General features: G+C 42.0%; 1 protein-coding gene across 2 annotated transcripts in view; it reads right to left on the bottom strand.

The window, feature by feature from the left end:
• Positions 1-761: 761 nt before the first annotated feature.
• Positions 762-22,560, bottom strand: part of atp2a3 (ATPase sarcoplasmic/endoplasmic reticulum Ca2+ transporting 3) — a 56,579-nt gene continuing 34,780 nt past the window's right edge. Inside the window, exons 10-22 of one of the 2 annotated variants that reach the window (XM_080780874.1) lie at positions 22,175-22,277; positions 19,367-19,498; positions 16,880-16,996; positions 16,047-16,265; positions 15,574-15,909; positions 12,232-12,452; positions 11,721-11,923; positions 9,725-9,810; positions 8,329-8,462; positions 6,007-6,124; positions 5,052-5,169; positions 4,668-4,724; positions 762-4,617 (exon numbers count right to left, since the gene is read on the bottom strand). In XM_080780874.1, the coding sequence (XP_080637000.1) occupies positions 4,681-4,724; positions 5,052-5,169; positions 6,007-6,124; positions 8,329-8,462; positions 9,725-9,810; positions 11,721-11,923; positions 12,232-12,452; positions 15,574-15,909; positions 16,047-16,265; positions 16,880-16,996; positions 19,367-19,498; positions 22,175-22,277 (1,831 nt within the window). In that variant the 3' untranslated portion in view covers positions 762-4,617; positions 4,668-4,680. Of the gene's footprint in view, positions 4,725-5,051; positions 5,170-6,006; positions 6,125-8,328; positions 8,463-9,724; positions 9,811-11,720; positions 11,924-12,231; positions 12,453-15,573; positions 15,910-16,046; positions 16,266-16,879; positions 16,997-19,366; positions 19,499-22,174; positions 22,278-22,560 lie in introns of both variants that reach the window. The other variant, XM_080780873.1, reaches the window with a different exon arrangement.

Genomic DNA, 22,560 nt, shown 5'->3' with positions numbered 1-22,560 from the left:
TCTTTTGAGCCACGCTGGGCTGTAAGGTACAATCTGGGACTTAAATTTAACCAGCCTTTTAGAATTTAGATGGACATTGAAAATGTTCTTCAGGGGACTTGAACCCTGAATGTCCTGATTACAAACCCCCGGTTTATCACCTGCGCCACACTGGCATGTAAGGTACAATCGGGAACTTATATTTATACTAAACACTGCTCATTGAAAGGTATCCTGACCTAAACATTTATTTTCTGTTTAAAGAAATGGAGTGGCCTCTTATTGAAGTCTATATAATATATAGCAAATAACTATCAGAATATCAGGCGTCTTTTTCTTTCAAAGAAATGTAACATCGTCCTCTGCTGGTGGAAATGTATTCACACACGTCTTGCCATGTAGTCCCTTGATGTGGCTGAAAACTGGAGGCTATGGTTGGCAGATTAATTTTATTCTGAGTGGAACTTTTTGTTCTAATATATAAGCTAAGTGATCATGAGTCAGCTATTAAGTGACACTCCACCCTCAAATCAAAAAAATAAATAGGTGACCATAGCATTTTAGCTTGTAAGGTTTATGATTGAGAAAATGAATCCCTCCGTGATGGAAAGACAAGATATGGCTTTGCATGGCCCCTCGCTGTTGTGATTACGTTTCTGACATCTTGAACTGTAGCTAACGTAGGCTATGCTTTCTGGAGAGTGACATTAAGGCCTTATGCCACAAATGACAGCTAGTCATAAACCCTTTAGTGGCCCAGAAGAAGGAACACGACCATGGAGTAAATAACAAGATAAATAATCTTTATTTCCACTTTATCATTTATAAAATTATGTGTCCACAATTAATATCAACAAGGCAATACAGAGAATGCTTTTAACTTCTCATTGGTGGGAGCCAGGCTCTAAAGACCAGTCTGTCACTACTGCAGACAACAGAAGAGGCGATGGGATGGTCAAATGTCAGCAACAGCAACATGATTCTCTTTTTAAATAATAGGGGGTCATTCGTTTTAGCAGACAGCAGAACTTGAGTGCCATACTCAAGACATATATGCATTCCAAATGGCTGAAGCCAAAAGGTTTGGCACGGGTCTCTAGAGATCCTGCAGCCACATTGAGCCCTTCAATGTATATCCATTATAAACTTCATAACGCAGGATTCCTCACTGCTTGTCACTCAGTGTAGAAGCATTAAGCTCATTTATACTTTGGTGCATGACCCTTATAGATTTGTGCATCAAAGTAGAAGTCAGCCTCAAACCAGACAGTTAATTTACACAGTTTTGATAAAGATTGTCAGATTACTATCACTGAAATTATCGTCATCATCATCACCACCGTTACTGGAATTAGCCTAAGCATGATCTTGCCTATCTTTAACAATGACACATCATATTTTTCCCTACAGTAAAAGACACAAAAACCCAGCAACTGTAAAAACCAAACGGAACAATGAATAAACAAACTTTCTAGTCTACAAAAAAAAGGAGATTCTTAGATAGTATGTGCTCAAATAAAAATAAAAATGTTTTCTTGCAATTCGTTTTGTCGTTGGTAAGTAGGCTTCATCGATGCATGTTATAAAAACATTTCTTTTAAATAACATATACTGTATAGGTTATTAATTACAGTAACAAGGTTCCATGCGACCATCTTTTCATCTTCTGTACAGAGTTCGAGGATTCAGTAGTAAAGAACAAGGTTATACAGAACTATAGTGCCATAATGTCAAAGGGCCACAGGGGGCCGGTGCAGCAGCTAAGAGGGAGTCAGCCAGTCTGGAGACCTCAGCTTCATTTATATTTTCTGTATGACCGCATCACAATTCTTTTCTTTACGTGAAAACCAGCTACAGTATTCATGCCGACTGATCATTTGACTACCGCCTGTATGTATGAATTGGGCTAAGCCACTACTGGTATGGAAAGACATACCACATGAACATGTTGACCTGGTTACACATTCATGTGGAAATTAAGCTGATGAAATCGATGAACATGGGTACAGTTTTCCATACAGTAGGTGCCTATTTTCAAGCTTATCGTCATATAGTGGTCCTCACTGATGCTCATCGTAAGATGGCACCATCTCTGTACTCGATCAGAGGCGTGCTGTCGACAGTTTAGAAACATTCCAAAGACAACATCGGTGGGGATTCCAAGCTACTGTAAATTGCTCTGGATTAAGAGTGTCTGCTAAATGCCTAAATTGTAAATTGTATTGGAAACTACAGCCTTCCTCTTCTTGGAAAGTTAGCACAGTGAAATTGAGTAGCCTTGCATCAATACATTAAATCCCGCTTGAAATGACCACCGATGCCATCCATCACTGCAGGAAAATGGATGATGTCATTGAACATATCTGAACTGTCCATAGCCCACCTCTGAGAGAGCAAGTACACAGAAATGGTGAGCATTTGTGAGCGATGCAAGAATAACACACAAAGTCACCTATCCCACATTGAAATAGTGGCACTATGCAAGTGATCCGAGCTGTGTCTGCAGCTCTGCACACCCTGTTAGTTACTGCATCAGCCTGGCCCAGCCCAGAGCACCGGGACCCACAACAAAACCCACAATTAAGAAATAAAGACACAATCAAAACCCCCTGGGTTCATTCAGTCAAATACATTATTATTTAGTCATTATAAAACAATACCCACATGAGCCTGAATTGCAAAAGCGCTGGGAGCGAGAGGAGCCGAGGGAACAGTACACAGAGAATACACAATAGAGGGGAGCGGTAAACGATACGCATTAGACCATGCTTTAAGACATTCAGAGTCTTCAAGACTAAGTGCTCCAAGATTATGATAATTACAGATATGGCAAATATGAATGGAAACAAAGAATGGATAACGCAAAATCAAAAAGTCTTATAAAAAACACATTCTTTTTTTACCACATTACTCAATGTGGAAGTTCAGTGGGCTATATAAGGCATTGATGTTGATGATGGGATTAACATGGGCACGTTCTAATGTGTAGCAAACTAATTATTAAAGGCTGAGAAAACCGTCTGTGTGCTTGATATCCATGCCCATCTTAAGTCATGTCACATCAGCTGTGCAAGTCGCAAGTCAAAGGCTGAAAGACCCATTCACCCAGACCCATTAGTCAACGTCAGACATCTGATGATTGATAACTGAATGCTCCAGTGTCAGCACAGCAGTTGTATATGACAGTCAGCTAGGAGAGGCGCTATTGATAACTGTACTGTATAGTCACTTTTCTACTGTATGGTGCGGCTCAACTGCACTCACACTTTTTGGTTTACCAGTGGACAAAAGCAGTACCTAGTCGTAGCTAGTATTTCTTCTTCTCTGTCGATGTTTCAAGGGAGCGGAGACGATACCAAAATGTGATGTGAAAACACTGCAGACTGCTGATTGTACAGAGAGAATCATTGCCAGTGGACTTGGACTTCCCCTATACTACATTAAGTAATTATGTTACATTAAGTAAGTAAGTTCCTGCAGTTTACACCCTTTTAAACTAGCCAATGTCGAGTGGAGTGGAGCTGAGTTGGTACCATGCAGTGTAAAAGCACCATAAGTATGCTGGTTTGGTAAGGTTAGACAATTCACATTTCACTCTACTTATTATTATTACTATTATTGTTTTGCTTTTGTTTTCTGTCTGCGAACTGACTCCAGCTCCGCATATAAGAACTAAATTAAGAAGCCAAGCAGCATAAAGCTATTCACACCTTCAAGAGGGGAAACCCCTCCACATCCCAGAGTCCTACAAGTCCTCCTCAACAGAGAGAAAATATGAGAGGGAGAGAGAGGGAGAGAGAGAGGAAAGGGGGTGGGGGGATGGGAGAGTGCAAAAGGACCAATTCTGCATAATCTTGCAACAAATAAAAGGAAGAGGTTCCATGTGGAAAGAGTAAAGACAGCAGGAGATGGAGGAACAGTGTTATGACACACTAGCCAGAGATCAGAGATGTCCCTTTTGTTGACAGGCCCTGCTCATACAGAGCTGGCCACAGCTGGCTGTGTGGGTAGCAGGAGATACCTCAAAGATAAAGCTTTTATGGTGACACACACATAAGAGTGACTGAGCAGGGGTGAGTGCCACCCTCCAGATGCTCGCCTTCTTCAGTCTTGCGAGTGTGAATAGCGGTCTCTCAGTGTTCTCCTGGGAAGGCGTCACCTCTCAAGGTCTCTCTCTATTCCCATACCGACACCCCCACCAACTTCTCTAAATCTCTGTCCTCCACCCCCCCCAAAAAGGTCTAGCTAGCTACTGCACCAATGTTTTGAATTGTACAGTCAATGGGCAGAGATGTTTGAAGGGCTATGGGTAATTTCTCTGTCGCACTTTCCCAGAACTGTGAAGTTGGGTCACAGCTAAGATAACACCTCACAAGTCACTCACATTAACGCATTCTCTCACACGCTCAAAATGCATGGTAAAGACGACACATGCTCGCAGTGACACACATGCACACTTTCTCACTCTCACCGCCTCATGCAAGCCCTGCGGATTTCTAGTGGTGGTTGGCTGGGACATGCAGGACCAGGGATTGAGGACAGGAGAGAGAGAGAGAGAGAGAGGGTGTATAGTGAAAAGGGGAAGAGGGCAGGCGTATGTGTGTATGTAAGTGTGTGTGTGTGTGTGTGTGTGTGTGTGTGTGTGTGTGTGTGTGTGTGTGTGTGTGTGTGTGTGTGTGTGTGTGTGTTGAGGGAGAGGTCTTAGTCCAGCACCCGTCTCCTCCTGTATCTCTTCTCCTCATCACCTGCCAACGATGAAAGAAGACAATAACACAATTAGAAGCGATATGTTGTCCTACCAGACTATTGCTAGGAGTTGCTAGTTTAAAGCAAAGGAGAGGAGAAGATGGAAATAAAGAGTACCTTTTCAGAGAAGGCGAGAAAAAATTTAGGCTGCATTATAAATGCATGAGGAAAAGAGAGTAAAGGGATTAGTTACAACTGAAAACTGACTTCCAATTTGACATTTCACGGATACTCAAGAACTTGAATTGATTGAATTATTCAAGATTTCAGAACTGAGATCAAGGTGCATTGCTTTTTTCAAACGTGAATCAGTGAGGTCTACATACCTTCTAGATGGTTCCTGGAGATGTACTTCAGGGCCTCATCCAGAAGGATGACTGGAATGGAGATCTTCAGCACCACTATCCACTGGCCCAAGTGCAGAGGGGTCACCTGGAATATCAGCTGAGGGACGGAGGAGACCACAAACAGTTATTCCCTCTTCCGATGACAGAACACGGTTAATTGGTCTAGAGTCTAGACCAAGATAAATCATTCGATGGCTGCAAGCAGACAGAGATGCACCAGTCTCCTTAAGACAGAAGGTCTTTCTTCCTCTCAAAGTCTTTGTTTACAATAAAATGCAACTTAACTAGTGGAAAGCACTACTTCAAAAGAGGATAAGCCTCACAATAAGGCAATATAGGTGCAGTCAGAATGATCTTTAATCAAGTATGTTTGAACATGCAATGGTTTTGTCTCAGTGAGAACTATTTACACAAAATATAAAGTAATAGATTTATATACAATGCAATATACTATCAGTCGTCAATATACAATCACAATGTAGACTATCAGGGCTATACTAGACTTACCCAGAACAAAACAAGTCATCTTATGAAGTGTCCTACAGTAGGTATAAAATTTCCCATTGTAGTATGCAATATCAATTTGGGTTAGAGTAATATAGTCTGTCTGGCGATTAAATGAAAATAATAATGAGATGGGAATTTCCGAAGTGCTCTCTCTGCCCACCGCCTCAACATAGGCTGACATTTCAGCAGCAGTTTGCCCCTGTGTGTGAGAGTGCCTCTCCCTCTGTGTAGACTAGAGTATTCATTTAACTCTTTAAGATTATTGTCAGGTGAAACCTGACATATAACAGGCCCGTTTTTTATAGCGACCTAGTCATGTTTGACTGCCCTTGACTGACATTTTTAGAATCTGATCTCAATTCAAAATGGGTTAATAGACCCAAACTTTAGTGTGCGCCATCTAGCGTCTTGACAGAACACTACTCACAGGCATAGGCTCAACGTAGAGGATGAGGAAGTGAAGGGAGAGGGAGAGGATGATCGCTCCCAGCAGCCAGAAGTTGACCCAGGGAGGCATCCTGACCAGGGACTGGTTCTCAGAAAGACTAATTTGTGTTCAAATAAATTGAAACAGGAAATTAAATTGAAGATTAGTGACAAACCATTAAGGAAAATTATAATCAGACAAAAAAAAACAACACACAATATTGAACTTTTGAAAACCCCTAGAAGCTTAAAGAATCCAGTTCTGTCATCTTCCAGTGAGGATTGAGGAAATAGAAATTACTGTATAATTAAAGGCATGCGGTCGATGTCCTCACACGGAGAAAGACTCCATGACGATTCAAAATGAATAACAAAGCTGACTAAATCATGACAACAGACTTCCCCAAGCTAGTGTAGCTAGCAACCATGTAAACATGTGGTGGACCTGTCACTTTTACTGTCTATTTTGGCTGGGGATATGAACCACAGTAGTCTCTGCCTTTTCATCGACAAGGGAAGCCCCTCTCATTTAGAATTCTATTCCGAAAACACTTTCCTATAACGAGGCATTAGTCTTGGTTTCTATTTGACAGGCTTGCTCCATGAGCAAACCTGGCAGCAACACAGGGAGTTTTTCCCATACGCTCATCAAGTATCCAAATATTAACATCATATCATCATACTATAATCATCATACTATTCATTCAGTCAATGTCTGTCTGTCAGAAACACCGCCGTATCTCCTCATTGCCTGCACCAATCACTCCCACTTTTCACACAGGCATTTTTTTTCTTCGATTTGACACATTAATGATTAATAATGAATGTATTAGTGAATTAACCTCGCACCCTCACACACCTCCGACCCTTAGCGACACCTGCATCACAGGCCACCGTTCTCACCGTTACCCCACTGGCATGCTTCCTCTAGCTACCGCCGCAACACAACAAAGAGTGCCCTATACAATTTGGCGCAGCGTGTGTGTGTGTTGCATCCTTTGGCCGTCTTCTCCTACTAAACCACACCGTTTGCACACATCTCACCATGCACAACACCAACAGCTAGCCTGTCAACACCTCAACCACTACTTTGCATTCATATTCATGTCATATTTACAGTACAATACCCATTTATATGAAATAATAATCCAACCGCACCCAGGGCGCAGTACCCCCCGCGGCCACAAAGGGGGTACTGAACAACTCATCTCCCCGCAAATCACGTGTCACCAGTGTCACCAGTGACAAAATACATATAGACAGATGCAATGACAACGATACGTTCCTAAATCAGACAAATTCTTATCCTGATTATATAAAGAACAAACTACAACTTGCTTTGAAGCCCAAAAAGCCAACCTCCGCGTTCACCGTTTAATAGCTTATATCTCCATGGGCAGCAGACGGTGAGCGGTTAGGGACCGTCTACAAAGTGCAACACCGAACTTGAAAATATTCAATAACTTCCATTTATAGGCAGAATATCACCACCATATTTACATCACACATCAATGGTGTACTTATGATTGTACTACAGCATTTAATTAGCCTATACTTTTGTGCCCAACCCAACTTCCCAAGACCATCTGTAAACAATTCCCCCCCTATCAGTAATGTGATCTATTACATCGCACACTGAACATGATTTGCTGTTCATATATTCAGAACGGGTAAGGACTAGTATATACAATGTGCGAATTATTATGTTGTACTGTATGCATTATAATATTGTATTGCATACAGTCAACGCAGCATTAAGTCTTGTCACAAATGAAGGATTCTGGCAGTTTGGGACTCCAGGAAATCTATTTGAAGCCCAAGAATTTAAAATAAAATAAATTCAGATCACCTAATGCTGGTAAAGATGGTCACCCAGTTCGTTGAACACACCGACATTAGCCCATATGCCAACTTGCCAAGGTCTGCTCATCTCACTTGACTAGTCCAGCAATCAAGTAGTTATGCACAGCCAGACGATCAGGGATATATGCCTACCTATTCTTTTTATATTTGTTGGGGCTTTTTGCCATTATTGATAGATATACAGTAGGTTGACAGGAAACGAGGAGAGAGATGGGGCAAAGACACGTAGCAAAGGTTGTCGGGATCGACCTCGAACCTGCTGGATTACCAGCCTAGGTGCCCGGACCGCTAGACTGATACCTTAAATGACATTTGCAAGTATGGGCAAAAATACTTTTTTTGGCCCTAAAGTATTTTTGCCCATACTTGCAAATGTGGGTCACGTGATACACCCATGTTGTTGAGTTTATAACTATACCCCCCCCCCTGACCTGAACACAGCCAGTAGAAGATGACTGACCTGTTGAGAGCGTTGAGCATTTCAATAGTGACCAGAACAGACAGGGCCATCGTTGTAGGGTAGCGGGATTCAAAGACATCACAGTCTATCCCCTGGAACATGGGGTTCTCCTCAGTGCAATGCATGAAATGTCTCTGTAGAGAGAGTCAGACAACAGAGTGTTTATTTAACTCAGAGTGTAAAAACAGACAATTTTAACACTGCACTTTACTATGTAGGGCACGGTTTGTCAACGTGGAGCCTGGGGAGTGGAGAACGCAGGGGTCCTTGAGTGGGTTCCAGGGGGTCTCCAGCTAATGATTGACAGTTGGGGAACAAACGGACCCTTACAATATGTCTGTACAATATGTCTGCAACTCCAAAGAGTACAAATGTACACATTGTACACTCATAAGAGTTAAACACTAATGGCAAAGTGTGGGTTCTTGAAATTAAAAAGGTTGATCATCACTGATGCAGGGTATGTTACTCAAGCTGTGTGTGTTTACGTTATTTTGTGTGTATGTCAGCATGTGTCAACAGGATATATGGATAGGACCTCTGTGGTTTGATGAAGCTCAGATCTGACAGTGTAGCAGCTGGGGAAATCTGGCCCTGTTCCCTCCCTGTCTGAAATTAAACCACAGGGGTATTGCTTCCCACCAACACACCATCTATTTTTGGAGAATGTTGGGATCGCCAAATAATCCAACGTGCGTCGTGGGAATACATGGCAAAATGTAATCCGCATACAAGGGGCTATACTGTAAATTTCAAATTGTGCTACTGTCATCTACTACAAATACTATTAATATTAAGTGACTGCAGTTTCTTCCATCGGTGAAATGTCCCTTTAAGCTGGAGTCTGATGACGGGACGGGAGCACTTTACTGTTTATTTTGATAGGACAGTGCATATTAATGGACATTACATGTAAATGCAATGTGAATGTAAATATACCGGATTTAATAATAATAATAACTTGAATTTATATAGCGCCTTTCAAGAAACCCAAGGACGCTTTACAAAACAGAAAAACAAAAACAAAACAAAGAAACTGAGTGAACAAATGTCTCTTCAGTGCAGACTTGAAAGAGTCCAATGTACAGTAGGAGTCTGGTGAATCTCCAAGGGGAGAGAGCTTCAGAGGGCAGGGGCTGCCACATAGAAGGCTCTATCGCCGAGGGTCCGCTTTTAGCAAAGATGCACATTTTCATCCGCAGTCCCCACACAAAACACAAAACAAAACACACTACGAGACAAAGCATAAAAACATACATAAGAGAAACAAAGTAAGATATAAAGTGCATCTATATGGTTTAGCAGCGTTTTCAAAATGGGGCAACACAGAATTGTAACCAACTTGTGCATAAAGTGCAGTATTGCTTTCAAGTACCACAGGATACAGCCTACTCACCAGCTGATAGAAGGAGACTTTAGGGCCTTCATCATCGTACATGTACCACCACATAGCTGCACTCACTGTTCCAAGACCCACATATCCTGCAGGAGTAGTCGGTCACAGTCACATATCGCAATGACTCACCAATAAAACATTATTGTGCACAGTGGAACAACAGCATGATGATGAATGACAAACTTAATCTAAACTAGAACTGCACTCTGCCGAGTGCATACTTGCTTGTTGCACACTAGTAGGCCATAAATGGCCTACTAGTGCGCAAGCAGAGCGCGCAAGTACTTTCGACCGCTGGAAAGTATCACATCTCAGTATCTCTGTGAAGGAACGTTTGAAATGTATAATCATTACGTGTAACTATTTGCTACCTAACTACTTTTTTACAGAAAAATGAATCATTGATATGTGATGAAAAAAAAAGGTATATAAACTGAATTAAAATATATTATACAGTATAATTATTTTATTACTTATTGTAAATTGTCAATTGTTTTAAATGTATTTCATTTTTGTAATTTATTTTTGTACTATAGTGATATTAATACTAAATCATGATCAGAGTAATATGTGTCCAAAAAGTGAAGCCAAGTTTTTTTCAACCGTAGGTTTGTGCCTGGTTTGCTGGGACCAGTTACAACATTACGTCATCGTTGTGAACTGGGACCAGAGTACATGGTGTGTATATGACGTAATGTTGTAACTTGTAACTTGTAACTAGTCCCAGCAAACCAGGCACAGACTGTATGTAGTTCTAGTTACAACTACATACAGAGTATGTAGTTGTAATTTGATTAGCAGTATACTGTGGTTACTTGGTTCCAAAAAGTGAAGACAAGTTTTCTTCAACGGTAAATCTGTGCCTGGTTTGCTGGGACTAGTTACAACATTACGTCATCCTTGAGAGAGTACATGGTGTGTATATGACGTAATGTTGTAACTTGTAACTTGTAACTAGTCCCAGCAAACCAGGCACAGACTGTATGTAGTTGTTCTAGTTACAACTACATACAGAGTATGTAGTTGTAATTTGATTAGCAGTATACTGTGGTTACTTGGTTCCAAAAAGTGAAGACAAGTTTTCTTCAACGGTAAATCTGTGCCTGGTTTGCTGGGACTAGTTACAACATTACGTCATCCTTGAGAGAGTACATGGTGTGTATATGACGTAATGTTGTAACTTGTAACTTGTAACTAGTCCCAGCAAACCAGGCACAGACTGTATGTAGTTGTTCTAGTTACAACTACATACAGAGTATGTAGTTGTAATTTGATTAGCAGTATACTGTGGTTACTTGGTTCCAAAAAGTGCAAGTTACAAGTTACAAGTTACAACATTACGTCATATACACACCATGTACTCTCTCAAGGATGACGTAATGTTGTAACTAGTCCCAGCAAACCAGGCACAGATTTACCGTTGAAGAAAACTTGTCTTCACTTCGAAGAGACCAAGCGAAACGATTACTTGCGCGCTCTGCTTGCGCAAGTAATTAGCATTAAATATACCTTTTTTTATTATACAGTATGTATTGAATAGTTCTATATTCCCCTATCATTCATTGCTAGTGTTTGTCAGTTACAGGGGTCTCCCCAGCCCAAGTCAGGACACAAACAATGAAAAATAGAAGCGGATAAATTGTTTCTCTTTCCTGATTGGATGAAATTGGTGACCCACCTAAACATTTATTTTCTGTTTATTAAAGTTAAATGCATTTGAGTAAATCTGTTTACAACAACCTAGCAACATTGGCGAAGAGCACGATCTAACGTAATCAATGAAAAACAAAAAATGACGTATTTTCCCATCACTGGCACAAGATGAGTTTTAATCAACGTTAAACAAATGTATTTGTGAGCGGGCGTATTTGAGCGGCGTGGGGGGGGGGGGGGGGTCAACACGAGCGGGACAAAAGCCGCCGAGAGCGAAGAGAGGATTTCTCGGCCGCTCACATGCTCTGGTATCAGCTAATCAGCACCATCACGTTTACAGTACCTCCAATTGCCAGGTATCTGAAGAAGAGCCAGCCAGAGATTAGAGGTTCTTTGGGGTTACGGGGTGGCTTGTCCATAATGTCCAGATCTGGGGGGTTAAATCCCAAGGCAGTGGCGGGCAGTCCATCAGTAACCAGATTAACCCACAGCAACTGGACTGGAATCAAAGCCTCAGGGAGGCCCAGGATGGCGGTCAGAAAGATACTGCATAGGGAGAAAATAGAAACATGTGTATACAGGATGTATCTTTGTGTGTGTGTGTGTGAGAGTGAGTGAGTGAGTGAGTGAGTGAGTGAGTGAGTGAGTGAGTGAGTGAGTGAGTGAGTGAGTGAGTGAGTGAGTGAGTGAGTGAGTGAGTGAGTGAGTGAGTGAGAGAGAGAGAGAGAGAGAGAGAGAGAGAGAGAGAGAGAGAGAGAGAGAGAGAGAGAGAGAGAGAGAGAGAGAGAGAGAGAGAGAGAGAGAGAGAGAGAGAGAGAGAGAGAGAGAGAGCGCGCGAGTGAGTGTGTCCTCACCAGACCACCTCTCCCACATTAGAGGAGATGAGATATCTGATGAACTGCTTCATGTTGTTATAGATGGCTCTGCCCTCCTCCACAGCAGCTACTATGGTGGAGAAGTTATCATCGGAGAGAACCATCTCAGAGGCCGACTTGGCCACCGCCGTGCCGGAGCCCATGGCAATGCCAATCTCTGCCTTCTTCAGGGCCGGCGCATCATTCACGCCATCTCCAGTCTGTGGGAAAGGAGCGCTTCATTAACCCTGGCATCTCTATTTTGGGCACCTAGCAGATCCAACTAGCCAAACAAACTTCTGTGCTCTGTAGGAGGCTAGCTGCAAATGGTAAATGGTGCATTTATACAGAGCTTTTATCCAAAGCTCTTTACATAGATTCTGATTTGCATTTACCCATCCACACACATTTATACACCGATGGTCGGAGGAAACCATGCAAGGCACCAACCTGCACATTGGGAGCACATTGTGTGTACTAAATTGAGATGATTTGATTGGCTGAACACGGAATGTGATGCATGATGTAAGATGATGTATGACAATAAGAGCGCCCCTCACTTCACACGTGTGTGATTTCTTAGTTGTATTGCCGCTAGTACCCCTAACCTACTTTTTAATTTATTTAAAAATAAATAAAAGATAACATGGAATGAATATACAGTAGTATTATACTATGAATATTTGTGGATTTAGAAATGTGTTGAAATGGTTGTCGCTTCTCAACTGTCCAGCGGTATACTCTGACATGCATTTTGTGCCGACCAATCATTCACGTCATTAAGCCAGTGATGCCAAAAGGATGCATTTTGCATCCCAAAACACAGATTATTGATAATGGACCCATCCGTGGACCTTTCTGAGGTCCCATGGACGCACCACTGTACTCATCACTGTACTGTAATTTGGTGCCATTTAAATTACTTAATGTTTGCATTGTTGTTTGCATAACTCTTTAGAAGATTAAAGCGTTATTCATAGTATGGATTTTCGGTGGTTAGGTGACCACCGAATTACAACATGACGTCGCGAGCCGCGGTGAAGAGAAAACCACCACCACCGCCCCAGCCCTTCTCTGTTTTTACTCACCACCGCTCAACGTTATTTCAGCTCCGGTGGTCACCACACCACCGAAAATCCAGACTACGAATGAGTCTTTAGAATTGTTTTTTCAGATACATTTTATACATGAATATAACCATTTTATAACCATACTAGATGAAATGGGAGTTAAATTCTGCAATTTGTAAAAAAAAATTACAAAATATGACTCCCAACATCGTTGAAGCGGGACTCATAAAATGTCCATGGGACCCATCTAAAAGACCCCCTGGGTCCCGGGACACATTGCATTGAAAACCTATTTACATCACTGTTAAGCCTTCATACCGGACCAGTCTGGGTGAGCATGGTTATGCTGAGGGGTGCAGGCATTTGTTCCGACATACCAAGGGTCCGACAGTCCTTAGTCCGACACCCTAAACACACACTAACCTAACCGCACGCAGACGCCACCGGTGAATTGTAACCCTCAGCACGGGTGATTTGTAACTGGCAACGCATGTCAGACTTTTGGTATGTCGTCGATAAACGTCTGCACCCCATGCAGACGTTTATCGACGACCCCAGGTAACCGTGCTCAACCCAACCATGCTGGCTGTGAAAAGTTTAAACCATGCACAGCCAAACGGAGCCAACAATTTGCACAGTTATTAACGGTGTTCAGAAGTGCTTGCAATGTGTTCAGAAGTGCTTACAATATTTTACCTTTAAGGGCTAGTAAAGTTTGAAATGTAGTCTGTAAATATGCTTTGCAAGGTCTCATATTGGGTCCAGACAGGATTAGGCTAAGCCACTCTTGGGTGCATCTCCAATAGCGGGGCCCGCCGCTGCTTTGTGCTGTGGTGAATGATGTGTCAAGAGTTTATGGCAGACAACGTTGTTTGTCTCCCTTTCTTTGCTTTTCCACTCTGCGTCAAGATACCGTAGGGAAGCGGCGACACAGACTAGCGCCCCGTGCACCCATTCACACCTCTCCTCTAGTGTTGTGACATTCACAAAGGATTAATTCGAAATTATTCGGTCATTAGTGTGAGCAGGAACAAATTCATTCACTTCCTGGTGATGCAAGGTTCAGTCAGACTATAGCAAAAAGCAACGAGAGGCTAAAGAGAGAAGTTCCTCTTTTGAAGTTGGACTAAAATACATGAGGAGTCACTCTCCCTGTGGACTAAACTACATGAGGAGTCACTCTCCCTGTACCCTTTCTAAACATGAGGAGTCACTCTCCCTGTACTAAACTACATGAGGAGTCACTCTCCCTGTACTAAACTACATGAGGAGTCACTCTCCCTGTGGACTAAACTACATGAGGAGTCACTCTCCCTGTGGACTAAACTACATGAGGAGTCACTCTCCCTGTACCCTTTCTGGACTAAACTACATGAGGAGTCACTCTCCCTGTACCCTTTCTGGACTAAATTACACGAGGAGTCACTCTCCCTGTACCCTTTCTTGACAACTTTTTATTTCAGTTGGTCACTAGATCTCATGTATTTTTAATTCTTAGATGTGTTTGTTAACCCTAACCCAAAAGACACCCATGATTCATTACGAGACTAAATGCAACCCCTTTGCTCTACTTTGAAACCAGATTATGAACCATCAAACTAGCTAACCAGGAGTTGGACATGCCCAAAATGTGCTCAAGCTATATGCTATCTTGCACTATCAATCATTTAAACATGGCTCCAAGTCTATTTATTTGATTTTATCTTTATTGTCATCTCTACTCTTACCCGCACCTATCCTGAGTTGCATGCTTACTGCTGTTGCTGCTGCTGCTATGACACCTGAATTTCCCCACTGGGCTCAATAAAGGTTCATCTTAGATGGCAGCTCTGACAGTAGTGCCTGAGGAAGCAATCCTTTGAGAGACCTGACAGAAGTGGCTCACTGGCTTCTGCTAATTCATACTTCTTCCTACACCACCCACAGAGATGAGAGAAGCATTATTATGTTAATATAATACTGTGCATATATATTTAATATGCTTTTTGAGGATGAGAGAATCTAAGGTGAGAGCAAGTTTGAAGTGAGAGAGAGAGAGAGAGACACCCAAGTTACACCAGCAGCAAACTCTTAAAGACTTAAAGCAACTAGATGCATGGCAACCCATTGGTGTGGTTTGGGCCATTGAATTGAACCAGTTGAATCACTTGGGTCGACGTGCAACAGGACATATCATTCCGCGGGGCGAACACTAAAACCGCCTCGTCCCATCTCGATCCTTTGGTGTGGTTTGGGATTTAGGAACATTCTGCACTGCACTACTACTGCTCACCATGGCAGTGATCTCGTCCATGGACTGCAGGTAACCCACAATCTTGGACTTGTGAGCTGGCTCCACGCGTGCGAAGCAGCGCGCACGTTTGACGGCATCCCTCTGGGCCTCTGGCAGAAGGTCGTCGAACTCGCGGCCTGTGTAGGCCTTTCCTGTCACATCCTCGTCCTCGGCGAAGATGCCGATGCGCCGGCAAATCGCCACAGCGGTGCCCTTGTTGTCTCCTGTGATCATGATGACACGAATGCCTGCCTCGCTGCACAGTTTCAGGGAGCCAATTACTTCCTTCCTGGGAGGATCCAGCATTCCAACACAGCCCACGAATGTTAGAGACATCTACATGGAAATAAGAGCAGATGGAAGGAAAACATACAAACAAATCAAGCAAACTTGCTATCACATTACTTTAAAATGATTATACAAATCATGCTAAACAAGTTTAGTTTATCCCATGGAGTTCTGAAGGATTCTACCTCATACTCTACAAACTTGTTGGCATTCTCCAGGTCCATGACCTCTTGGCGTGGTGGCGTGTCACGCGTGGCCAGGCCCAGGCAGCGCAGTGTGTCCCTGCCTGTCCCCCATTCCCTGATTTTGGCCAGCAACTGCTCCCGTAAGGCAGCAGTCATGTTCACCTTCCCTGAACCCACGCGCAGGTACTGGCATCTCTCAATCACACTCTCTGGCGCACCCTAGAGAGAGATGGATCAAATGGAGCTGATGATGACAATAGTTTGACAAAGAAAAATACTAAGTACAGTATGTTAGCATGCATGTGTGTTAGTTGCAACATTTGATATTATCCATTGCAGTGTTTTTATACAACGTCGCTATCGGGAGGAAACCACCTAACTCCATTTGAGGTTTTTGATTATTATTAAAAAAAAAATCATGAATCAATGCTGTTGAGCACTCTTTAGATCTGTGTGATGGTTAGAAAAATATTGAACCAATGAAAAGTAATAAAATGCGATTCGGACAAAACCTTTTAACTCCATTGGACCTTCAAACTGTCAGCTAAAGCGGCTAACTCCAACACCACCTCTCCCCCTCTCATGCATATCATTGACAATATATAAAGTCACAACACCACCTTTGATGAGGCAGTATTGCATCGTTTAAATTAATATAAGATTTTCTTCATTTCCTGAAAAATTAATACCGTAATTTTCATTTCATGAAAAATGAACATTTTGGAATTAGGTAGTCAATCTTTCTATACTTGGTACAGTATATCTTGTGAAGCACAGCATAACCTGTGTATTGGATATAATCATGTTTTGACTGGAATGAAATTAATTTCTACCTTGACAAACATCTTGCTCTGGGAGCCAGCCTTGGTGGGTGTGCAGTAGACGGACATGGACTTGCGGTCACGAGAGAACTCCAGAGTGAACTCCTTGTTCATCAACTGCTTGATCATCTGATGGATGGGAGGGAGAAAAGAGAAGGAATTATACACATAAGAGATAAAAGAAGAGTGAAAAGAAATGCTAATGCGAGTCCTCCAGCTATGTAGCTATTTTTGTGAGCAGCTTTCAGGCTAGTGGCAGGTGACTTAGAGGTTTGGCTGAGTTGTTGACAGCTGAAAGATGGTGTTTTAGATCAGACACCGTCTGGTGTCTATTAAACAGAACACACTCTGTGCCAGACAACCAACCGTGCACAACACCTTGCATATAATGTGGACCTGGCACATTAAAGTCATAGGAGAGAACTCCTGTTAAGTTAAAGCTTTATATTCTGATTATTATAAGTAAGCTCAACGCACTGCTCGTGCAACATGACTGTTGTTGCATGTGGAAAAGTTGAAGATACAATCACATTAGCCCAGTTCTTGCCTCACTGCACTGGCTACCCGTGGCGTTCAGAATTTATTTAAAATTAGTTTGTTTTTAAATCACTGGGTGGCTGCAAGGGCTCGTCTTTAGTGGAATAAACTACCACTGGAAACCAGACAGGCTAATTCAGTTTCCGAAATCATTTAAAAACTCATCTTTATATAATGGCTTTTAACTAGAGCTAAAAGACTCTAAAGACAGTTTTTGCTTTCACTCTCAATTTTCTTTTATCATGCCTTTTATGTTCGTATTTCTTTTATTGAATTGCTCTCATTTTTTTGTTTGCTTATGTTCGTGAAGCACTTATAATATAAACCTGTTTTTGATATTATGAAAACAGCGGTGGCCACGTTAAAACATTTGTGTTTCAAAAGCCCCATAAAAAAATAAACTATAGGACTAAATAGAATCACATATTTGTGTACGGTATCAATGTCTTATTAAACCAGCAGGGGTCCCTCTACCTCTGAGCTAGACCCATGGTGGCACTAGCTAGAATGCTAACACATCTTCTCTCTGCCAGTGCCAGAACAGATGGTCGTGACGTACTCACACCCTGCCAGGGGACTCCTTACACAGGAAAGATGTCCCCAAATCTGTCCATATGACAAAGCTCCCATCTCTATCCCAGTTAGTTTGTCTTGGCACAGCAGGGTAGGAAATTACCCTTTCATCATAATTTCAATTTTTAATTATTAAGTAAGATTTGCCAAGTATAAATTCTCTTCTTAACCAACATCCTGCTTTTCAGTCAATTACACACGCATGCATGCACGCACGCACGCACAGGATAACTTCATTAAAGTGGGTTAAACATCTTGTTCAAGTACCTCAAACTTTCTCCATATCAATTTTCTCGGTCAGTCCAAATGGAAGAGGTGACTTTCACAGGCTGCAATCACGTATCGCTAACCTTAAAACCTCATTTATGGTTCAATGATAAAGTGAAAGTGTAGACGCATCACATAGACATTTTTAAATAAGAAAATGCGTTACACCACTTACAACAAATCATAAATCAGGCTTAAGGATACAGCAACAACTAAATATTAGTTATGACCTCCACATCTGCCACCAACAGGATGTTGGAAACTTGGCAGTGAGACTATTAGGGATTTCAATTATATTCATCTATAGAGTTGAGTGGAAAAATTCCCTTTTAACCCTCATAGAGGGTTAAGGGGAGGGGCTGATAATGTGATATTACTGTTTATTTCATTGGACCGTTTGACTGTCAAGGGTTCAGCCTCCAGGAAGAAACCCTAAATACAAAGTGAATACACCATTGCACATAAAAACGACTCCAGGGTGTCTAAATAAGTACTGTCACCTCATAGTCACATGAAAAAAAAGTCACAGGGGGAAATGCGCATACTACGTATGTAGGTTTGAAACATTACATTTCAACTAACATCATGACCTCCACCCATCCAACCTTAAAATTGTGATTATAATTCTAGGTTTATAATTCTAGGTTTTTTTCTTCCCCACCATGTCACTTTTTGCACATTTATAATTAAAAGATAGTAACATTTTCAAACATCCAAAGAGCCTCAACATTCATCTGTCAGTGTGCGAGCCTTTTCTGTTGTTTATGGACCATGTTTTTTGACAAACAAACATGTTCAAATCAAATTCCCCAATGATGGATTAAATACAAAGTAGTCAAAACAGCCCATGCTGCATAGACACGCAGATACAGGTTCACAAATCATATCATATCTAAGCCATTACATAAACGCTCTTTTCAGTGCATCACCAATCACTGAAACAATGTGTCATAATGGATCGTTGAAACTGATGTGTGGAAAAACCGCAGGCAGGTTTTATGCAAGTCCCTAGAGTACAGTACATACTACTGCATTGCTTACTGAGTGAGACAGACAGATAGAACACATCTCATACGTATTATTGATCTCAGTTCAGGATCACTTTAGTATACAGTAGCTCACCAAGTTACAAGCTCCAGCGCGTTCCACCTTGCTGATTCCGGAGAGGTCGGTGTTGAATACATTCATCTTCTCCACCAGGGTTGTGAGAGCCGTCTCTGTTGCCTCCCCCACTTTCTCATACACCCCCTTAGCCTGGGAGAGACAAGACAAGATAGGGATTACCTCTAAATTACCGCTACAGAGTAAAATGTTCCAAGCTCTGAGCATGTACAGTACAAACTAATTGTGCACGCTCATGTACAGTGTTGTAGTATACAACATGCTGTGTACTTGTACGTGAATATGCAATGTACTTGATATGCATTGTGTACTGCCTGGAGAGTAACGGACTGACTTTCTTGTTAGCCACTGGAGACAGCTCAGAGAGCAAGGTCAACTTGCTGCTAGCCGATTGTTATTGTTATGTCTCAGTGGCACGTCATTAGGACATGTGGATCCAGAGCTATATATGATTCTGTAATGTATAATAAACTTTGTGAACGTGTTAGCGTGACCAGTGTCATGTCATGTTAATCTTCTCCCGGGCCGGCCCGTCTGTCTGTCCGCCGCCGAACCAAGAAAATAATCAACCGAGTCGTCACACACCAACCTCAGCCTGCACACACAAGACCGGTCTGTCAGAACCAGACGAGGGTCCAGTACTTAGAAACATACAGTACAACCAAATGGACACGTAAGGGTCCATTTAATATTTTAGTTAGTTGAACTGTTGAACTGTCACATTACACAGACATCCACACTGTACGTGATTTGAAAGAATCAGTGAAATTCAAAGAGGGGACTCAACTTACTAAATATTACAACTGGTTGATGATAGGGTATTTTATCATCCTCATTAGCACATACAGGTACATTATCTGTGCATACAAAAGACCTGGACTATAAACTAGTCCTACCTGTAAGATATACATTTTTAACAAATAACTTAAGTCTTGGCAATTGGTAAAACTTAACAAACATCACGGTGAAAGTAAAAAATGACAAGCAAATGAAAATGATGCAAGTACATCTGCCGTTCACCGTGAAAGTCCTGCACGCTCAGACATGACTCAGAGAGAGAGTGTGCTCACAAAAGCACACACCGGGTGCGCAGCGACGCGGCACAGGCATTGCCGCGCGGCAACGCCTGGAAAATAGTAGGCGTATCGGAGCGCCAGGCGAGGCGTGAACGCGCGTCGGACGCCGCCGGTGTGGGATAGGTTCATTGAAAATAGGCTGTTTTGACGCGCGGCGTTCGCAGACGCTGTGTGTAGGGCTTCAGCTGTCAACCAGCTAGTGTCCTACTGACACCAGGGTCTACATTTCTCATTAGAATGGTCGAGAGACCACCTCTAACCCCTTGCAGTTGATGGTTATATTGTATTAATATACTTTACCATACAGATTGGTTAAAATTAGGTTTTAATCACAATTGTGAATTCGACAAGATGTCAGTCTCTCTCTACCAGAGCTCGGAGTCTGTCAACCAGTCCAGAGAACAAACATTTAAAAACCAATTTGATAGTAGAATTTTTTTTTACAAAAGTTTCAAACGTAAAAAAGATGTGTTTTTTTAAATACCACAGAGGTGCCATCTCATCAGTTTTTGATCCATGATTTGTATAGCCCGTTTGTATATTGACGTTATTGGTTTTAAGATGGTTTGAGAGGATTGTGACCATGTTGTAATGCTGTATGATACTGTAGGTGAGAAAATCATGGCATGCATGTACGGCTGAGCAGTTTTAGCTGATAAGTCCCTTCTAATATGACGAAAACTATTTAAATTTGGTTTAACCTTCTTGCATATATGCTTTACCTGTTTTTCAAATTTTAGGTTTTTATCCAAGATAATTCCTAAATATATTTACTTCACTCATTTCAGTTTCATTTTTGATGCGTACCTCAAAGGTATCCATAGCAGGCCTGTTACAGATTGAGATACACATTGAAACCGTTTTCTTTTTACATTTAACCCATTTTGGGCGTTTTTGGCGTTTTAAACATTATGTTTTGAAAAATCGTAAAAATGTGGTGCAAATCTTTGAATATATATTCTTTCAAAGTGAATGTTTTTAAATCAGGTCAAAATGGGTTAAAGTTAATCTCCAATTTGACATGTTCTCCAATTCCTGTGTCAGATGCGCAGCTGCCATGCTGGCATAGATGACACTGTCGAGTCTGTGTCGACAGTGTCATCAGCATACATCTGGCAGGCAGCTAACGCCTGGACAGGTATTTGGAAGATCGTTAATGTACACAACACACTGTCGTCTCTCTCCCAGATATGACTTAAACCACTGTATCACTGTATCCATTGATATGTTTGGCAGGAGCTTGAATTAATGTTTTATGAAGCTCAGAGGCGTTAAAGCTACTTCCATACGTCCATACCCTCGTTCACATTGCATTGGACTCATTTTCCCAGGAGCCCTTGCAAGCCGGCGATTGGTTGATTTCCGGTTACGTCATCATAAAGTGTCGGCCTCGTCACCAGGTCCGCGACAAAACCGCCATTTCTTTTAAGTTAAAAACAGTGAATTAAACATAAAACAAATAGCGCGTTTAGCGTATTACGCAGGGAGACAATGGAATAAAATGCAGGTTTAGCAGGTTATGTAGTCAATGTGTTAACCTGTTAACGACATCAGGTCTCACAGCAGCGGCAGATGTGTTGTCACGCCTCTATCCCACCTACTGTACACTACTACACTTGATGTGCATGTCTGTGTAGGTGTGTGTGTGTGTGTGTGTGTGTGTGTGTGTGTGTGTGTGTGTGTGTGTAGGTGTGTGTGTGTGTGTGTGTGTGTGTAGATGTGTAGTACTGACCTCATTATAGTCAAGTGAAGAGTCATTGCACATGGCACAGATAGTGGCCAGCTCCAACAGCCCATCATAGTCTCCACACTGGACTGGCTGATCTCCTTTCAATCTAGAAGACAGCAAACAGGCATATGTACACACACAAATCACTCAGAAGAGCACAACACAATGGCACTGACATTTATGCACATGAACTCAGAGCCCTGTATAAAACCAATTATACAGGGCTTAAGTGGTTAAGCCCTTATCAATGTTTAGCGGTACATTGGGTACTTTAAAAAAGCCCTCGATGACCGGGGGTTTTAGACGTTGAAAGTGTGTCGTTGTTGCTATACAAGCTATACAGTTGATTGCGTGACCACTGTGGATCTCTGCCAGGTAGAGAGAGGGCA

The sequence above is a fragment of the Protomyctophum bolini genome (assembly GCF_963924005.1).
Source record: "Protomyctophum bolini genome assembly, chromosome: 13".
NCBI classification, from domain to species: domain Eukaryota; kingdom Metazoa; phylum Chordata; class Actinopteri; order Myctophiformes; family Myctophidae; genus Protomyctophum; species Protomyctophum bolini.
This window is presented reverse-complemented; position numbering and strand designations above follow the sequence as displayed.